Source organism: Oncorhynchus clarkii, chromosome 4 (assembly GCF_045791955.1).
Source record: "Oncorhynchus clarkii lewisi isolate Uvic-CL-2024 chromosome 4, UVic_Ocla_1.0, whole genome shotgun sequence".
In the NCBI taxonomy this organism is placed as follows: domain Eukaryota; kingdom Metazoa; phylum Chordata; class Actinopteri; order Salmoniformes; family Salmonidae; genus Oncorhynchus; species Oncorhynchus clarkii.
Window position 1 is genome coordinate 21,297,759 of NC_092150.1, and position 18,096 is coordinate 21,315,854.

The following is an 18,096-nucleotide window of genomic DNA, read 5'->3' on the forward strand; positions in this document are numbered from 1 at the left end:
GATAGACAGTCCCATCCTGCTACAGACCCTCACAGCCATTACAAGGACGGACTAAACATCTTCCAGAGTGTGGATCACAAGAGCACAGTCATCAGCCGAAGCCTTGGTGGTTGCTTGGAGCCTCCTGATGTTGAATAGGTTTCCATCCATCCCCGCTGCTGTCCTCAAGCTCCTTGTGGAGAAGCTGGGTGACACATAGGAGGAAGATGTTAAAGAGGACAGGTGCCAGCACACAGCCCTGTCTCACACTGATGCTTACTCCAAAGGGCACTGACTCCTGCCCTCTTATGCCATCATGCCATCATAGAACTGGAAAAGGATGTTGACAAATTTGTCTGGACAGCCAAATTTAAGTAAAATGCCCCATAGTAGTTCCCTGCTCACAGTGTCGAAGGCCTTGGAGAGGTCGACAAAGGTCATGAAAAGGTCCTGATGTTGTTCACGGTACATCTCCTGGAGTTGCTGTGCTGTGAATATCATGTTGACCGTCTCCTGTTCTTTTTGAAGCCGCATTGTGACTCTGGCAGCAGTTCCTCTGTGATGTTTTTCACCAGCCTGTGTAGCATCACCTTGGCCAGGACCTTGCCGGCAAAAGCCAGAAGGGATATCCCCCGGCTGCTGCCGCAGATGGACTTGTCAGCCTTGTTCTTACCTCAGTCTACTTTTTGATCTTGAGGGAACAGAAAGCTGATAACACCTCACACACACACACACACACACACACACACACACACACACACACACACACACACACACACACACACACACAGACACACACAGACACACACACACACACACACACACACACACACACACACACACACACACAGCTGATGTAGAATGCTGTAGCTATAATTATCTAAACTAAATGAGTGAGTTATTATGATGCATAGGGAACACATTTCACATTACACCTGTCAAACTGGCTCTCTGTTTTCACATTACACCTGTCAAACTGGCTCTCTGTGTCACGCCCTGACCTTAGTTATCTTTGTTTTCTTTTTTAGTTTTTGTATTGTCTAGGGGTTTTTGTCCTGTCTAGGGTTTTTGTAATTCTATGGGGTTTTAGTATGTCTAGGTATATGTAGGTCTATGGTGGCCTGAATTGGTTCCCAATCAGAGGCAGCTGTTTATCGTTGTCTCTGATTGGGGATCCTATTTAGGTTGCCATTTTCCATTTTGGTTTTGTGGGTTATTATTCTGTTTAGTTGCCTGTTCGCACTAGTCATATTGCTTCACGGTTTGTTTTGTTGTTCAGTTCAGTGTTACATTAGTTGAATAAATTAGAATGTACACTTATCACGCTGCGCCTTGGTCTACTCCTTATGACGACCGTGACACTCTGTTTTCACATTACACCTGTCAAACTGGCTCTCTGTTTTCCATGTGGCATTTTGACTGACTAATTGGAATAAATGTAGAAGTTAAAGACTTCAATTAACCACCTGCCAGCTGGCCTCTCCTGGGGAAAAGACTGCTAGTTCAGATTCACCCCCCAACTCCCCAAATCCTCAGCTGCCTATGGCGCTATGCTATAAGAACTATCACCTGCACCTCTGTTTATGTAACACATTCACATTTGGTTTTCATGTCACAAACTCCACAACACTTGTATCATGTATTTACGCTAATATTGATGCTCGCGTTTTGCCCCCAAGAGGCGTTGATTTAGATTTTAGACTACATAATTAGCTTATTTAACTAATCGGTTACTTTTAAGTGCACTCCACTTTATTTACCCAGGCCTCATGTGGGATGCATATCCTAGGAGACATTAGCAGCCTTTTAGAAAGGATGAATTCTCCACTGACCTACTTTACCAGTGTAATTAAACAGAGCAGAATGTGTTGTAATTACTGAGCTTGTTTACATCACCACGGCTATCCAGCTCAACTATAGAAATTAGAATCCATCACATGAATGGGGATTCCTGTTCTAATAATTCAATTTCTATGCTTTCAACCACCCCTGCCCGTGTTAAGTTCCCTCCCTGGTTACTCTTCTTTGGCCAGAGGTTCCTGTAAGGTGCACGTGAGGGAATTGCTACACTGGAGATCCATGAATCCTCCTTTTGTGTTGTGTAGTCAGGGAGAGATTGATCGCCGGGGGATCTGTAGTGACGCCATCCCACTGTTAATAAGCATACCTGCCCTAACAAATGGGCCATTGTTCTCCGAGCTCACTGTGTCGCCCCACTGCTCGGTACAATACAGTACATACTAGTGTAGTATAGTGCAACAACATCTCTGTCCACTCCAGCCAGACCACAGCACAGCAGCAGGCAGCCATTAATGCACATGGATATATAAAGTACATTAGTGGAAACCTAAGACGGGAAATGGGGTAAAGGCTGATAGATGGCTACACAGCCCCAGACCCATAATTCCACATTCTCCTGCTCTTGTCCTGAGCGTTGAAGTATGGTAGCAGACTGCAGCTGGGATTGTCCACTCTTTGGAGCTGTTACAGAGAAAGGCACATAGATACAACACAATATCTTTGCTCACACAGCGACACAATTCTTCAGCAGCGATGTATGAGTGAGCTTGAGGATGGTGCTACATGTCCTCTATGCAGATGTTTGAGTATGATTCCATAGATAATTGCATGTTTAATTGACAGTAATGTACAGTGTGTGACATGTTCCTCCCCTGACTGACCTGTTCCCTCTGTGTGTTTGTTGCATGCAGCTCCGGTGGTGACCGGGGCAGGCCCTAACTTCTCCCTGGGGGAGCTGCAGGGGCACCTGGCCTACGACCTCAACCCCTCAGGGGTGGGCATGAGGAGAACCCTGCCTAGTACCTCCTCCAGCGGGTCAGTACCAGCCCCAAAACACACACATGCACACAATCTAGACTGGAAATGAACAAACTGCATACACTACAAAGGCACAAACTTGTGGCACCGTACACTTCTTGAATTAGTGTTGATATTACTCTACCCTGTGAATACACTCACATTCAGATTGTTCAAATACATTCCAGGTTAACATGAGCCTTGCATAAATGAACGGCTGGATGTGCCACCACTTGAGAGGAAGACTGTGTTTTTTTTTCATGGGTGCACAGAGAGCAGTGTCCTTTTGCTGAAAGCACAACACTTTAACTAAAAGAACAATGGCTGTTCAAATCAAATCAAATCAAATCAAATTTTATTTGTCACATACACATGGTTAGCAGATGTTAATGCGAGTGTAGCGAAATGCTTGTGCTTCTAGTTCCGACAATGCAGTAATAACAAGTAATCTAACTAACAATTCCAAAACTACTGTCTTGTACACAGTGTAAGGGGATAAAGAATATGTACATACGGATATATGAATGAGTGATGGTACAGAGCAGCATAGGCAAGATACAGTAGATGGTATCGAGTACAGTATGTACAAATGAGATGAGTATGTAAACAAAGTGGCATAGTATAAAGTGGCTAGTGATACATGTATTACATAAGGATACCTTCGATGATATAGAGTACAGTATATACGTATGCATATGAGATGAATAATGTAGGGTAAGTAACATTTATATAAGGTAGCATTGTTTAAAGTGGCTAGTGATATATTTACATCATTTCCCATCAATTCCCATTATTAAAGTGGCTGGAGTTGAGTCAGTGTCAGTGTGTTGGCAGCAGCCACTCAGTGTTAGTGGTGGCTGTTTAACAGTCTGATGGCCTTGAGATAGAAGCTGTTTTTCAGTCTCTGTTTCAGTCTCTGTTTTTCAGTCTCTCTCTTTAACTAAAATAACAATGGCTGTTCCTCAGGTGACTGCAGACTGTGATTTATCTGGACGTGTACACCACTGCCAAAACACCAGCAGTGATTTATTGTGTAATTTGTCACTGTAAAAGACAAGTAAAGCTGGGACAAAATTAGACTGTAAATGAACTGGTTTACCTGAGGGTCCTGGAGCTACTCAGTTTTCTACCGGTCATCTTCAGGTTGCTGTTTTTGACCCACTTGTGTACTGTGTGTGTGTGTGTGTGTGTGTGTGTGTGTGTGTGTGTGTGTGTGTGCGTGCGTGCTATCGCGTCAAATCAGCCTCTAAAGTCCATTGTGCACGAAATGACGATGTTGAGTAATATTAAACATCATTGAGCGAGCTCTTTAATCAAGAGCGCAGAGGATGGTTCCTGCGAGCAGAGGATGCGCCCGCGAGCGGACAGGCCAGTGTAGAGAGCAGAGGATGCGCCCGCCAGTGGACAGGCCAGTGAAGAGAGCAGAGGATGCGCCCGCGAGCGGACAGGCCAGTGGAGAGAGCAGAGGATGTGCCCGCCAGCGGACAGGCCAGTGGAGAGAGCAGAGGATGCGCCCGCCAGCGGACAGGCCAGTGGAGAGAGGTCTTGGAACCTTTGGGTTTCAATTCAAATGTTTTTCTCGATTGGATTTCAGGGGGCAGAACCTGCTACATTAACAGAACAGAACTAGTGCCAAATAATAGAATGTAAACTAATTTGATTAACCAGCTAAACCCAGGTTAACATGTCATCAGGATACACACAGCATTCAAAGTAGGACTGAGGACAAAGCAACGGCATGCATTCACCAAACATTTAACTGAGGAAAACAAATTAGTTTTATAGTAATTGTCTGATTGCGAACTACCATTGTCTATCAAATTATTTCAATTTGGCATTGGAAGTTGTATTGAGTACAGGCAGTAATACAGGAGTCAAATTGCATAGGGAGTCTCAGATTAGATGTTATCAGCAATTCAGAGCCATCTGGGAAAAGAGCACAAGTAGAACAAAGATATATGTGCTGCAAACCGATAAAATGTATCATTCAAGGTCAGATTTCACCTAAAACAATGACACGAGCTCTCACAGACAGTGTGGTGAAGAAGGCACAACAGCGCCTAATCCCAGGAGGCTGAAGAAATTTGGCTTGGCCCCTAAGACCCTCACAAACTTTTACAGATGCAAAATTGGGCTGTATAACCGCCTGATACGGCAACTTCACCGCCCAAAACCACTGGAGGGTGGTGCAGTCTGCCCAGTGCATCACCGGAGGCACATTGCCTGCCCTCCAGGACACCTACAGCCGCCCGATGTCACAGGAAGATCATCAAGGACATCAACCACCCGAGTCACGGCCTGTTTACCCCGCTATCATCCAGAAGGCGAGGTCAGTACTGGTGCATCAAAGCTGGGACCGAGAGTCTGAAAAACAGCTTCAATCTCAAGGCCATCAGACTGTTAAATAATCATCACTAGCCAGCTACCATCCAGTAACTCAATCCTACACCTTAGAGGCTGCTGCCCTATGTACATAGACATGGAATCACTGGTCACTTTAAATGGAACACTAGGGAAAGGGGAAACCTAGTCAGTTGTACAACTGAATGCCTTCAACTGAAATGTGTCTTCCACATTTAAACCAACCCCTCTGAATCAGAGAGGTGCGGGGGACTGCCTTACTCAACATCCACGGCTCCCGGGGAACAGTGGGTTAACTGCCTTGCTCACGGGCAGTACAACAGATTTTTACCTTATCAGCTCAGGGATTCGATCCAGCAACCTTTTGGTTGCGCTAACCACTAGGCTACCTGCCGCCTAATCACTTTAATGCTGACATACTGTTTTACTCATTTCATATGTATATTCTGTATTCTACTGTATTTCAGTCAATGCCACTCCAACATTGCTCGTCCTAATAATTATATATTTTTTAATTCCATTATTTTACTTTTAAATGTGTGTGTATTGTTGTGAATTGTTAGATACTACTGCACTGTTGGAGCTAGGAACACAAGCATTTCGCTACACACACAATAACATCCTCTAAATATGTGTATGTGACCAATACAATTTGATTTGAGCAGAGGCGTACAATCCAGTGTTATTGATTAACAAGAAACCTTCTTTAGAACTTTAGTTAAGAAACAGATAGATGAGCATACAGGTATGTTTAAGGTGCCATACCTCTAGCTCCTTGGTGCAGCTGGTAGGCTAGATGGAGTTGGAGAAGGTCTTGACCAAGCTCTGGCTGTTCTCCAGACAGCGGTAATGCTGGAACGTGTCCCAGGCACTGTTGGTGGCCACGTCCCCTCCCTCAGAACCAGTGAAGATCTCCAGGTTCTTACAGTGGGGCATCAGCACAATCTGAAGAGAAGACAGAAAGATACAGAGGATTGAAGTAGATTTAGTATGGAGTCGAAGGGCTGAATCCCAACTTAAAATCCTGTAGCTTGAATTTTTATTCAGGTGACATCAATGCATGATTTACACAATTGTCTCAGTTGTGTCTAGGTGTTTAACAGTGTGTGTGTGTGTGTGTGGGGGAACTAACCGAGTCAATGCATGGGCACTGGACATCACTGAGTGCAGAGTAGAGGGGCAAGCTAAGACGAACAGTGTAGGCCATCCCTGCCTAGAAACACTGGTCTGGAGAGCACCACATATCTGAGCAGACGAGAGAGAGAGGGGGAGGGAAATAACAAAACACTGCACTAAATCACACGCAAGAAAAGTGTATGCAAACAAAACACGGGCCTGTAATGCAAGGTGTATACAGACTCATAGTACTGTAGACTCATATACACAACACGTACTGTATATCCTACACTACACACTACACACTACACTTGCATATACAGACCCATTAATCTCACGCACAACAACCATACACAGAGAGCAAGACTAGGTGTGTGTTTTCCAGGATCCAAGATGAAGGACATTTTAGAGATGGGACGCATCACCTCCTCCCACTGGTCCAGTAACTATGCACAATGGGTACATAGACATTGGAGTTTGATGCCCCTGGTCAGGACTCCACTGTAGAAGGTGGAGGGATACAAACTGTATGTCCTGAGTTGTGGAGGGATACAAACTGTATGTGCTGAGTTGTGGAGGGATACAAACTGTATGTGCTGAGTTGTGGAGGGACACAAACTGTATGTCCTGAGTTGTGTAGGGATACAAACTGTATGTGCTGAGTTGTGGAGGGATACAAACTGTATGTGCTGAGTTGTGGAGGGATACAAACTGTATGTCCTGAGTTGTGTAGGGATACAAACTGTATGTGCTGAGTTGTGGAGGGACACAAACTGTATGTCCTGAGTTGTTTAGTGATACAAACTGTATGTCCTGAGTTGTGGAGGGATACAAACTGTATGTGCTGAGTTGTGGAGGGACACAAACTGTATGTCCTGAGTTGTGGAGGGATACAAACTGTATGTCCTGAGTTGTGGAGGGATACAAACTGTATGTCCTGAGTTGTGGAGGGATACAAACTGTATGTCCTGAGTTGTGGAGGGATACAAACTGTATGTCCTGAGTTGTTTAGTGATACAAACTGTATGTGCTGAGTTGTGGAGGGACACAAACTGTATGTCCTGAGATGTTTAGTGATACAAACTGTATGTCCTGAGATGTTTAGTGATACAAACTGTATGTGCTGAGTTGTGTAGGGATACAAACTGTATGTCCTGAGATGTTTAGTGATACAAACTGTATGTCCTGAGTTGTGGAGGGATACAAACTGTATGTGCTGAGTTGTTTAGTGATACAAACTGTATGTGCTGAGTTGTTTAGTGATACAAACTGTATGTGCTGAGTTGTGTAGGGATACAAACTGTATGTGCTGAGTTGTGGAGGGATACAAACTGTATGTCCTGAGTTGTGGAGGGATACAAACTGTATGTGCTGAGTTGTTTAGTGATACAAACTGTATGTCCTGAGTTGTGTAGGGATACAAACTGTATGTGCTGAGTTGTGGAGGGATACAAACTGTATGTCCTGAGTTGTGGAGGGATACAAACTGTATGTCCTGAGTTGTGGAGGGATACAAACTGTATGTGCTGAGTTGTGGAGGGATACAAACTGTATGTCCTGAGTTGTGTAGGGATACAAACTGTATGTGCTGAGTTGTGGAGGGATACAAACTGTATGTCCTGAGTTGTGGAGGGATACAAACTGTATGTCCTGAGTTGTGTAGGGATACAAACTGTATGTGCTGAGTTGTGGAGGGACACAAACTGTATGTCCTGAGTTGTGGAGGGATACAAACTGTATGTGCTGAGTTGTGTAGGGATACAAACTGTATGTCCTGAGTTGTGGAGGGATACAAACTGTATGTGCTGAGTTGCGGAGGGATACATATGTGCCAGTTTGTGTAAGGCACAATGTTGTTTTAAAAGAGGCAACTATGGATAATAATTTAGCCAAATAAATGATAACATACTATTTGGGACTGAGGCGAGTTGTACCAGTCCACGCCACTCGTCAGTCAGTATGGCTCAGTATTAAACAGCCTGCTGTCATTCCATGCCCAACCCTCGTCTGGAGAGCTATCCTCCTATAGGTTTTCACTTCATCCCTTACCTACACTGCTTGTACACATTCAGTATAGAGCCATCCTCTGTATAGAACCATTGTTCTAACCAAATAGACAGCAGATGGTCAAAGTCAATAACATGTCATCCTCTCTACTTGACAAATGTCCTAACAACAATGACTCCATTCAACGTCAAAGCAATTAGAGGAACTCTCAGTACCACTAAGTTACGGGTAGAAGTCATGTTTAGGAAATCCCCAGAGTGCTGTGCATAGTGGAGAGCCAAGGTACTTGAAACAGAGTATCTCCTATCTCTGTCAGCTAAGCAGAGAATAACTTAACCACCGCATAGTGAAAGTGGGCCTGGGTGGAGAAAGGGATGGAGAGAGAAAATATGGTTAGTCATTCTCTAATTGTAACTGCAGAAAAACTGCTAGATTAAAAATCTGCATCTCAAAGTATTCTGCTAATTGGCTTTGTGGCTGTGTTAACTAGGGCTGTGGTAGTCATGAAATTTTGTCAGCTGGTTATTGTCATGCAAAAGACTACCGGTCACACGGTAGCTGAGAAATAAATATAACAACACTTATTTCACTCCAAGCATCAACCAGTGTTTGAGGAGCGTGCTCCCGCTAAAACAATTGTAAAAATTATTTTCAAATGTATTTATTTTTATGACATTTTTTCTCACCAATTTCGTGGTATCCAGTTGGTAGTTCCGATCTTGTCTCATCGCTGCAACTCCCCAACGTGCTCGGTCAAGACATGCATCCTCCAAAACATGATCCACCAAGCTGCGCTGCTTCTTAACACACTTCTTAACATACACTTAACACACTTCCTCCACACCAATGTGTTGGAGGAAACACTGTTTGACAGGTGACCGAGTCAGGTGCAGGTGCCCGTCCCGCCACAAGGAGTCGCTAGAGCGCAATAGCCAAGGAAAGCCCCTCACCCAAACCCTCCCCTAACCCGGATGGCATTGTGACGATTGTGCACCGCCCTATGGGGATTACGGTCATGGCCGGCTGTGACACACCCCAGGCTGTAGAGGCACCTCAGCACTGCGATGCAGTGCCTTAGACCACTGCGCCACTCGGGAGACCCGATATTCTGCTCAAACTCTGTATGCCATGGGCTCTCCGACCCTCTGTCCAGAGTGCATATGAGGAGATTACCGTGACTCAGCGGTCACATGGAATTTTACTGCGGTCGTGACTCATGACTGCCAGTGTGGCGGTAATACAGTCACCGCAACAGCCCTAGTGTTAACTAGTGACGACCATGTTCATTGGCTCTAATTTTCACCTGTAATAAAATTATAGCAAAAGATTGCAGTTGTGAGAGCATGATTTTAGGGTGTGAGAGGAGAAATCCATGTGAGCATGTGGTTTATTTGTGAGAGCTCAGTAACTTCTGAGTATTGACAAAACAGAACAAAAATCTCTGCTCGTGAAAGAAGATTTCTGCGTGCGGAAATGATGTGCCCACGGGACCTCTGCGCTCTCGACTCAGTGTTTGCTTGCTCAATGATGTTTCATCTTCACAGCTCCATTTTGCGTGCAATGGACTTTAGAGGGTGTAGTTTTAGTGTACATACTTTAGGCACTGTACACAGTTTCCACCAGGAGCTCTCCATGTTTCACATTGCCTTCCTCTTATTTCCTCTTCCCTCTCTCCCTCTGTTTGACATCCAGGAGTAAGAGGCACAAGTCGGGCTCCATGGAGGATGATGTGGACACCAGTCCTGGAGGGGAGTACTACACCTCTCCCAACTCCCCGGCTAGCAGCTCCCGCAACTGGCAGGAAGACCTGGAAGGAGGTGAGCATCCCCTCTGGTCATCCACACAATCTCTTTGTTTGTATATTGTATAGTTTTGTCCAAGGAGAGTGTTTATTGCTCATCAGTTAGTACAGACGTATTCTGTCATGTTGAGGACACTGGCTATCCTCCAACTCTTCAGTGATAACAAAGGGTGACTGAGTTCTGGTGTCCATCTTTAATTTTCTTTATTACGGGTATCAAGAAACATTCATACCTTTCATAATCACCGTGGGAAAACAGCTGAAATATCAGGCCATACTTTCACTTCAGGTACCTTGAAAGCTACTGACACAGTGCAAAAGAACAAATGACAAATATATCATGTTATGAACTGCTGCACAGAAAGCCTTGGCCGCGGAATACGCGGCTTCAAATTTCCCAAATTGAGCCTGACGTCGTAATTAATTCATGAACCAACACTTTTTGAGAAAGTCGACAAAAGGCCAAGTGGACCAGGTACCGTGGAGCAGTATCCACAGATGCAACGTCGCAGTAGCTATCTTCTTTCTTTCCTCTCACCTCAGGCTCACGTACCAGTTTGCTAGTATGGGAATGATTATCTAGCAAACAGTAAAGCTACTGTGTATCTCTCATCTAGATACAAGCAATTGTTTCAAGATGATTGTTTAAAGCAGTATTTTAAATATTGAAATGGCAATATGCCTTTCAATATGTGTATCGTACAGTATGGCTGTCCTCCCCCACCAGCACTGACCTGCTTCTGGTAAAAAGAGGAGGAGTAGGTTACAGCATGCACAGTGTGCTCCAGTGGTTGAGTGTGGGTAAGAGCGGTGCCAGGTCGTCAGGTAGGTGTGCTGAGGGAGTGGGGTCTGCCTGGTAAGTGCACTACACGTGCGGCAGCATCATTGGTATGAGCCATGAGGTGGTTCTCCATGGGTTAGCAGCAGAAAGGGGGAAGAGGATCACCATCTTTACCTGAGTATTTAACACACACACATGAAACATTTTAACACACTGTGTGTTTGTGCTGTTAAGGGAGTTTATAGGCCTCCCATATAATCAATGCTGCGAGGTGATGCTGTTTAATTGTGTTGGACTCTCCACACTACACTAATAGTGTCCAGTGGCCTGTTAAGGGGCCTAGTGGTGTGTCCGGGGCTTTGTGGTGCTGTTAGCCAGAGTAGCCCCGGCTGGGCCCCTGGCCCCAGGAGCACCCCTTGCTGCTGATGCTGTAACCAGAGCTGTGGAGGTCAGAAGAGCAGAGCCGGCCCCTCCCTCCCAGCCCGACCCCATCACAGGCCCTGTATGAGTCTAGTCCAGCCCTCATGCCGTGCTCTCTCTCTTCCTGTCTAGACAGCCCTAACAAGATCCTCTTTATGGGTGGCTGGTAGCCTCGAGGTTAGAGCATTGGGCCAGTAACCGAAAGGTTGCTGGTTCGAATACCAGAAGTGATAAGGTGAAAAACATCTGTTGCTGTGCCCTTGAACAAGGCATTTAACCCTAATTGCTCCAGGGGCACTGCACAGTGGTGACCCTAGCTGTGACTTGCACTCCCTGCAGGTGTCTCGGGGGGAATGAACAAGTTTTTTTCCCATTACACACTTGTGTGTCACAGGACAAACTGAACACCCCCCAAATTATTATTATTATTATTATTTTATTTTTTTTACCCCCTTTTTCTCCCCAATTTCATAGTATCCAAGTGTTAGTAATTACCATATTGTCTCATCGCTACAACTCCCGTACGGGCTCGGAAGAGACGAAGGTCGAAAGCCATGCATCCTCCGAAACACAACCCAACCAAGCCGCACTGCTTCTTAACACAGCGCGCGTCCAACCCGGAAGCCAGCCGCACCAATGTGTCGGAGGAAACTGGTATACTAGTTGAGAGGGGAATGTTTGTGCACCTTCCCCCAGGTAGAAGAGGTCAGGGGAAGCTTGCGTCAGTCTGTAGCGTGAGGATTGGATTGGGAAGGTAAAGCCTGGCCTCCTGTAGAGCTGTGGCTCTGGACAGCAGCACTACCATCACTCTGTAGACTTTCTTAAAAAATATATACATTTTCAAGATATTGTAATGTAAATATAATGTGTCAAATACAGTAGGTAGATGTGTGGGTTGGAGAATGAGCTGGGAGATCAGTCAGATTAGTGTGATCAGGTAATTAACATCAGTGCTGTAATGGCTGCCCCTGCCTAGCCCCCAGCACTAAGCCGGACGTGCGTGTTTATCCTCTGAGCAAGTCTCTTGTTGAACCTCATCTGCACCCCTGCCCTCTGACATTCCCGAAAAGATGTGATTTGCTCACTCAGTCTGCTCTGAGACAGAGGGCTAGGGGGGGATGGCTGGGGCAGAACAGGGGAAGAGGAAGCTGTCAGATAAGCCTCTCTCTCTTTCTGTTTTTCTCCCTCCCCCTCTCTCTCTCTCTTTCTTTCTTTCTTTCTTTCTTTCTTTCTTTCTTTCTTTCTTTCTTTCTCTCTCTCCTCTCTCTCTCTCTCTCTCTCTCTCTCTCTCTTTCCTTTCTCTCTCCTTTCTCTCTCTCCTTGCTCTCTCTCTCTCTCTCCATCTCTTTCTTAGAAAATGATTCGAGTTAGAGGGGCATAACTGTATAATGTGTGAGAGAGAAACCTCAAAGTCATCACTCCATGACTGACAGACTGTTTCTTCCACTGCACAGCAACAACATGTACACTGTCTGCTCTGCAACTCCAAAGAAGGAAACAAAGAAAGAGCTGTGCAATCTTAAGACTGATCTAAAACAGGCCCGAGCTGGGTGGAGAAAGTGTTCCTAGCACACATTCTGTTATCAACAAGAGTGTGATAGCAAACTAAACACGGAGGAGTAGGACAGTAATATCACTGCAACAGAGACACATTTGTTTAGCACATGTAAGCAACTCGGGTATCAGGCACTGCAGGCCTCTTGGGAATGTGAGTGATCTACCTAGGCGAACCTGATTTGAGGTAGATCTGACCAGAACATAATCTTGTTTCTGATCCTATTGTTTCGTCCCAATGAGGAAGTTAGTTTGGAGCGTATGTGCTTTACTGCATCTTACTGCAGAGCTGATAATGACTGACTGGGTCATCTCAATGCACCCTGCCACCCTGTGGTGAGCTCCTGCCATTACAACAGCCGTGTAGTAGCAGATTGAACTTGGCAATGAAATGTAGGGTCTTTTCAATATCCTCCACCAGACAGTCATTATTATTATGGGAGTCGCAGTGGCGTCAGTAACACCCTCTGTGTATCTCTGTCTCTGTGTCCAGGCATGTCCCCTGGAGTAAAGAAGACAGAGATGGACAGCCCGTCTCCTCAGGAGAGCTCCCCACGTCTCGGCTTCACACAGCACCACCGGCCCGTCATCGCAGTGCACAGTGGTCAGTACACACAGTCTTACACATGTCACCCACCCACACACATTTACAGGAGACATCTTGTCGCTGTTGCCACAATCTACCAAGCCTGACGCGCGTACCTCTCCTAGGATGTGAATTGTGAGAAGAATGCAGTCGGAAAAGAGAGAATGAATTTCATACGTCAGAAAAGACATGTTTCATAAGTCAGAAAATACATGTTTCATACGTCAGAAAATACATGTTTCATACGTCAGAAAATACATGTTTCATACGTCAGAAAAGACATGTTTCATAGGTCAGAAAAGACATGTTTCATAAGTCAGAAAAGACATGTTTCATAAGTCAGAAAATACATGTTTCATACGTCAGAAAAGACATGTTTCATACGTCAGAAAATACATGTTTCATACGTCAGAAAAGACATGTTTCATAGGTCAGAAAAGACATGTTTCATACGTCAGAAAAGACATGTTTCATACGTCAGAAAAGACATGTTTCATAGGTCAGAAAATACATGTTTCATACGTCAGAAAAGACATGTTTCATACGTCAGAAAATACATGTTTCATAAGTCAGAAAAGACATGTTTCATACGTCAGAAAAGACATGTTTCATAAGTCAGAAAAGACATGTTTCATAAGTCAGAAAAGACATGTTTCATAAGTCAGAAAAGACATGTTTCATAGGTCAGAAAAGACATGTTTCATACGTCAGAAAATACATGTTTCATAAGTCAGAAAAGACATGTTTCATAGGTCAGAAAAGACATGTTTCATACGTCAGAAAATACATGTTTCATACGTCAGAAAAGACATGTTTCATACGTCAGAAAAGACATGTTTCATACGTCAGAAAATCGACCCTTCTTCATAGTTAAGATATTGTCTAAAAGTTAGCCTTTTTTTATGTCTGTACCTGTTGATGTCATCCTGGTGTAGGTACTGACTGCAGGCGTTGTGCTTTAAACAAGACAAGCTTCCTTGTAGACAATACATTACTTCGTTTTTAAAACTGAACTGCCCGTTAACACTTTTTGACAGGTAATTGTTTGTGGAGACAATGAAGAGTAATCTATGAGGAGGCAGCGTTCCCCAGCCAAACGTCTGCTGGATGATGCATGAACAATTAAAGCTGCTGTTAAAACGAATTGGCTATGTTAGCGAGTGGTCCTGATAAATAATAGTTGCCATACAAAATGTCGTAAGCTCACGCAACAGATACTGTACCAAGGGAGAGTCGGAACGATTGAGTCATTTCATTGTTTTTGCAAAAGCACACAACTTCAATGTCACTTATCTCAAGCGTATCATCATTGTGGACCATGAAAAAGTACAATTGTGGACATATTCTCTCTCTCTCTTTCTTTCTCTCTGTCTTTATTCCTCTCGTTTCTCCCTCTCTCTCTCTTTCTCTCTCTGTGCAGGGATCTCTCGGAGTCCGCACCCTTCCTCGTCTTTGCACTTCCCCACCACCTCCATCCTGCCCCAGTCCACCTCCTACTTCCCCCACACCGCCATCCGCTACCCGCCACACCTCAGCTCCCAAGACCCGCTGAAGGACCTGGTCTCCCTGGCCTGTGACCCGTCCAACCAGCAGCCCAGCCCAGTGAGTCCAGCCCATCTAACAACTCTAACTAGGGCCCCGAGTTTGTCCTGGTCAGGTCATTTGGTCAGTAAAACTTATGCCCCCTACTCATTACTCATACTAGATAGGAACCCAGTAGAGAGAGTTGGCCTCCAATTCACCATGTTTTATGTGTTCATCTAGCAGAACCTGTAGTATGACATCGTCTTTGGACCATGATTTCATGGCAAGACCTTAAGTTTGAGGTAATGTTAATTAAAGTTCACTCACTCAGAGGGTGTGTGGTTTATTCAGAGAACTGTGTTATTTCCATTTGTTGTTTAAATGAATTTGTTTGTTTATTTATTTGGATCACCGTTAGCTTTTACAGAGGCAGCAGCTATTATAGATTCACCTAATCGTTTGTTTGATATTTAATTCCTTCCTGCTTCATGTTTCCTATGTCGTCACCCTGTCTCAAATGACCTGTAGACTGTATGAAATGCCATTTCATTCCCATATTCTCCCCCACCGTGGTCTTTACTAGTGGACTGGGGATACTCTCCTGTAGGTGACATAACCTGAGAGAGCGGCAGGTTTCCCTCACGTAGCTGTTATTCCTCCTCCCCTCTGCTCCAGACGCCGCCACAACCCTGCGTGACTCTCAGATTGATTAACATTCCCTGAAGGCGGCAACAAATCAATAGATCTGTAGCCATAAAATCACTGTAATAACTATATGTGTTTTAGCCAACTTCTTTGATTATTACCGTTATTCAATGTGGTGGCTGTCTGGTAGTACAGTAGTGGTGAATCCCCCGTCACATAGAGGAAAATAAGCCTTCAGTCTTCCTGCTCTGTTTAGACTCAGCCTGCTAGCCCTGCTGATCCTGGGACCAGACCAGCTCCTCAGACATGGTTACACTCATTACCAATATGTGACACAGACCTGAGAGGACCTGCCACTGCACCACATGCAAAAGACTCCTCTTCCCTGCTTTAAATAGGCCGGAATTACAAGCCAGGTTGCTCAATGGAGCTGTCGTACTGTTTCTGTATTGACTTGAACGGGGTGAAGGGACGGAGGGGGGGGGCACTAGAGGAATGAACCTGAAGGAATTTCCAGTACGTCTCTGGCAGTGATGCTGATGTTGGCAGAGTGCACAAGTCTGACACAGGGAGAGAGGAGAGGATAGACTTTTACTTGTATCAGAAGTGCCCCCAGCAGCAGCCACGCTGGGCTCTGCTCGGCCAAGTTTCTGCAGAGTCATTGAAATTCCCCCTGCTGCAGTGCGACTGCAGCCAGGCAGTCACACAGGACGAGTGCACGGCACCACAATGGAGCTGACTCATTTGCTCATCCATTGTTGTGGAGGACAGTGAGTGAGCAGTCCTCTCCTCTGGAGAGGGGAGAGTATCTGAAAGCCAGGCCAGCCAGGAGAAGAGCAGCCATGGATGGAGGGGTGGATGGATGACTAGCTGAGCAGTGCAGTGCTCTGGACATTACTCGCTCTCCCTCCTCTCTCCCTCCCTAACTCCCACATACACACACACACAGCAGTGGAGGCTGCTGAGTGGAGGACGGCTCATAATAATGGCTGGAACGGAGCTAATAGAATGGCATTAAACACCTGGAAACCATGGAAACCATGTATTTGATGTATTTGAGACCATTTCACTAATTCCAGTCATTACCACAAGCCCGTTCTTCCGAAATGAAGGTGCCACCAACCTCCTGTGACACACACACACACACTCGCACACACTCACACACATACAGTGCTGACGGAAAGAGAAATGTATGTGAGAGAGAGAGTGCGAAATAGTTGGAGAGACAGGTCCAGTGCAGTGGCATGTAGTATTCTACCATCTGTGCTACAGCAGTGATGCTCCCCCACTCCTCCCAACTCCCCCAGAGCTGACGTGTTCCCTCCTCTCTCCCTTCACAGCTGACGTGTTCCCTCCTCTCTCCCTTCACAGCTGACGTGTTCCCTCCTCTCTCCCTTCACAACTGACGTGTTCCCTCCTCTCTCCCTTCACAACTGACGTGTTCCCTCCTCTCTCCCTTCACAGCTGACGTGTTCCCTCCTCTCTCCCTTCACAACTGACGTGTTCCCTCCTCTCTCCCTTCACAGCTGACGTGTTCCCTCCTCTCTCCCTTCACAGCTGACGTGTTCCCTCCTCTCTCCCTTCACAACTGACGTGTTCCCTCCTCTCTCCCTTCACAACTGACGTGTTCCCTCCTCTCTCCCTTCACAACTGACGTGTTCCCTCCTCTCTCCCTTCACAACTGACGTGTTCCCTCCTCTCTCCCTTCACAACTGACGTGTTCCCTCCTCTCTCCCTTCACAGCTGACGTGTTCCCTCCTCTCTCCCTTCACAACTGACGTGTTCCCTCCTCTCTCCCTTCACAGCTGACGTGTTCCCTCCTCTCTCCCTTCACAACTGACGTGTTCCCTCCTCTCTCCCTTCACAGCTGACGTGTTCCCTCCTCTCTCCCTTCACAGCTGACGTGTTCCCTCCTCTCTCCCTTCACAGCTGACGTGTTCCCTCCTCTCTCCCTTCACAGCTGACGTGTTCCCTCCTCTCTCCCTTCACAGCTGACGTGTTCCCTCCTCTCTCCCTTCACAACTGACGTGTTCCCTCCTCTCTCCCTTCACAACTGACGTGTTCCCTCCTCTCTCCCTTCACAACTGACGTGTTCCCTCCTCTCTCCCTTCACAACTGACGTGTTCCCTCCTCTCTCCCTTCACAACTGACGTGTTCCCTCCTCTCTCCCTTCACAGCTGACGTGTTCCCTCCTCTCTCCCTTCACAGCTGACGTGTTCCCTCCTCTCTCCCTTCACAGCTGACGTGTTCCCTCCTCTCTCCCTTCACAGCTGACGTGTTCCCTCCTCTCTCCCCTCACAGCTGAATGGCAGTGGTCAAGTGAAGTTGCCCAGTCACTACATCTCCTCCCAGATGCTGGCGCCTCCTCCGCCCCCCGGCATGCCCCGTCTGACGCTGCCCTCCGACTCCAAGTCCAGCACCACCACCTCGGACGGGGGAGCCAACTCCCCCACGTCACCCAGTAAGTGGGCCGTTGGTGAGCCTGCTACTCCCAGCCTCTAGGTC

The 18,096-nt window shown here is 46.1% G+C and overlaps 1 protein-coding gene across 14 annotated transcripts in view; it reads left to right on the forward strand.

Moving 5' to 3' along the window:
- The window catches only part of LOC139406588 (nuclear factor 1 C-type-like), a 122,583-nt gene that overhangs the window by 92,633 nt on the left and 11,854 nt on the right, over positions 1-18,096 (forward strand). For 3 of the 14 annotated variants that reach the window (XM_071149342.1, XM_071149339.1, XM_071149337.1), the window contains exons 5-9: positions 2,691-2,814; positions 9,973-10,097; positions 13,330-13,440; positions 14,843-15,024; positions 17,893-18,052. In XM_071149342.1, the coding sequence (XP_071005443.1) occupies positions 2,691-2,814; positions 9,973-10,097; positions 13,330-13,440; positions 14,843-15,024; positions 17,893-18,052 (702 nt within the window). Of the gene's footprint in view, positions 1-2,690; positions 2,815-9,972; positions 10,098-13,329; positions 13,441-14,842; positions 15,088-17,892; positions 18,068-18,096 lie in introns of all 14 variants that reach the window. The other 11 variants (XM_071149336.1, XM_071149333.1, XM_071149331.1 and 8 more) reach the window with 5 other exon arrangements.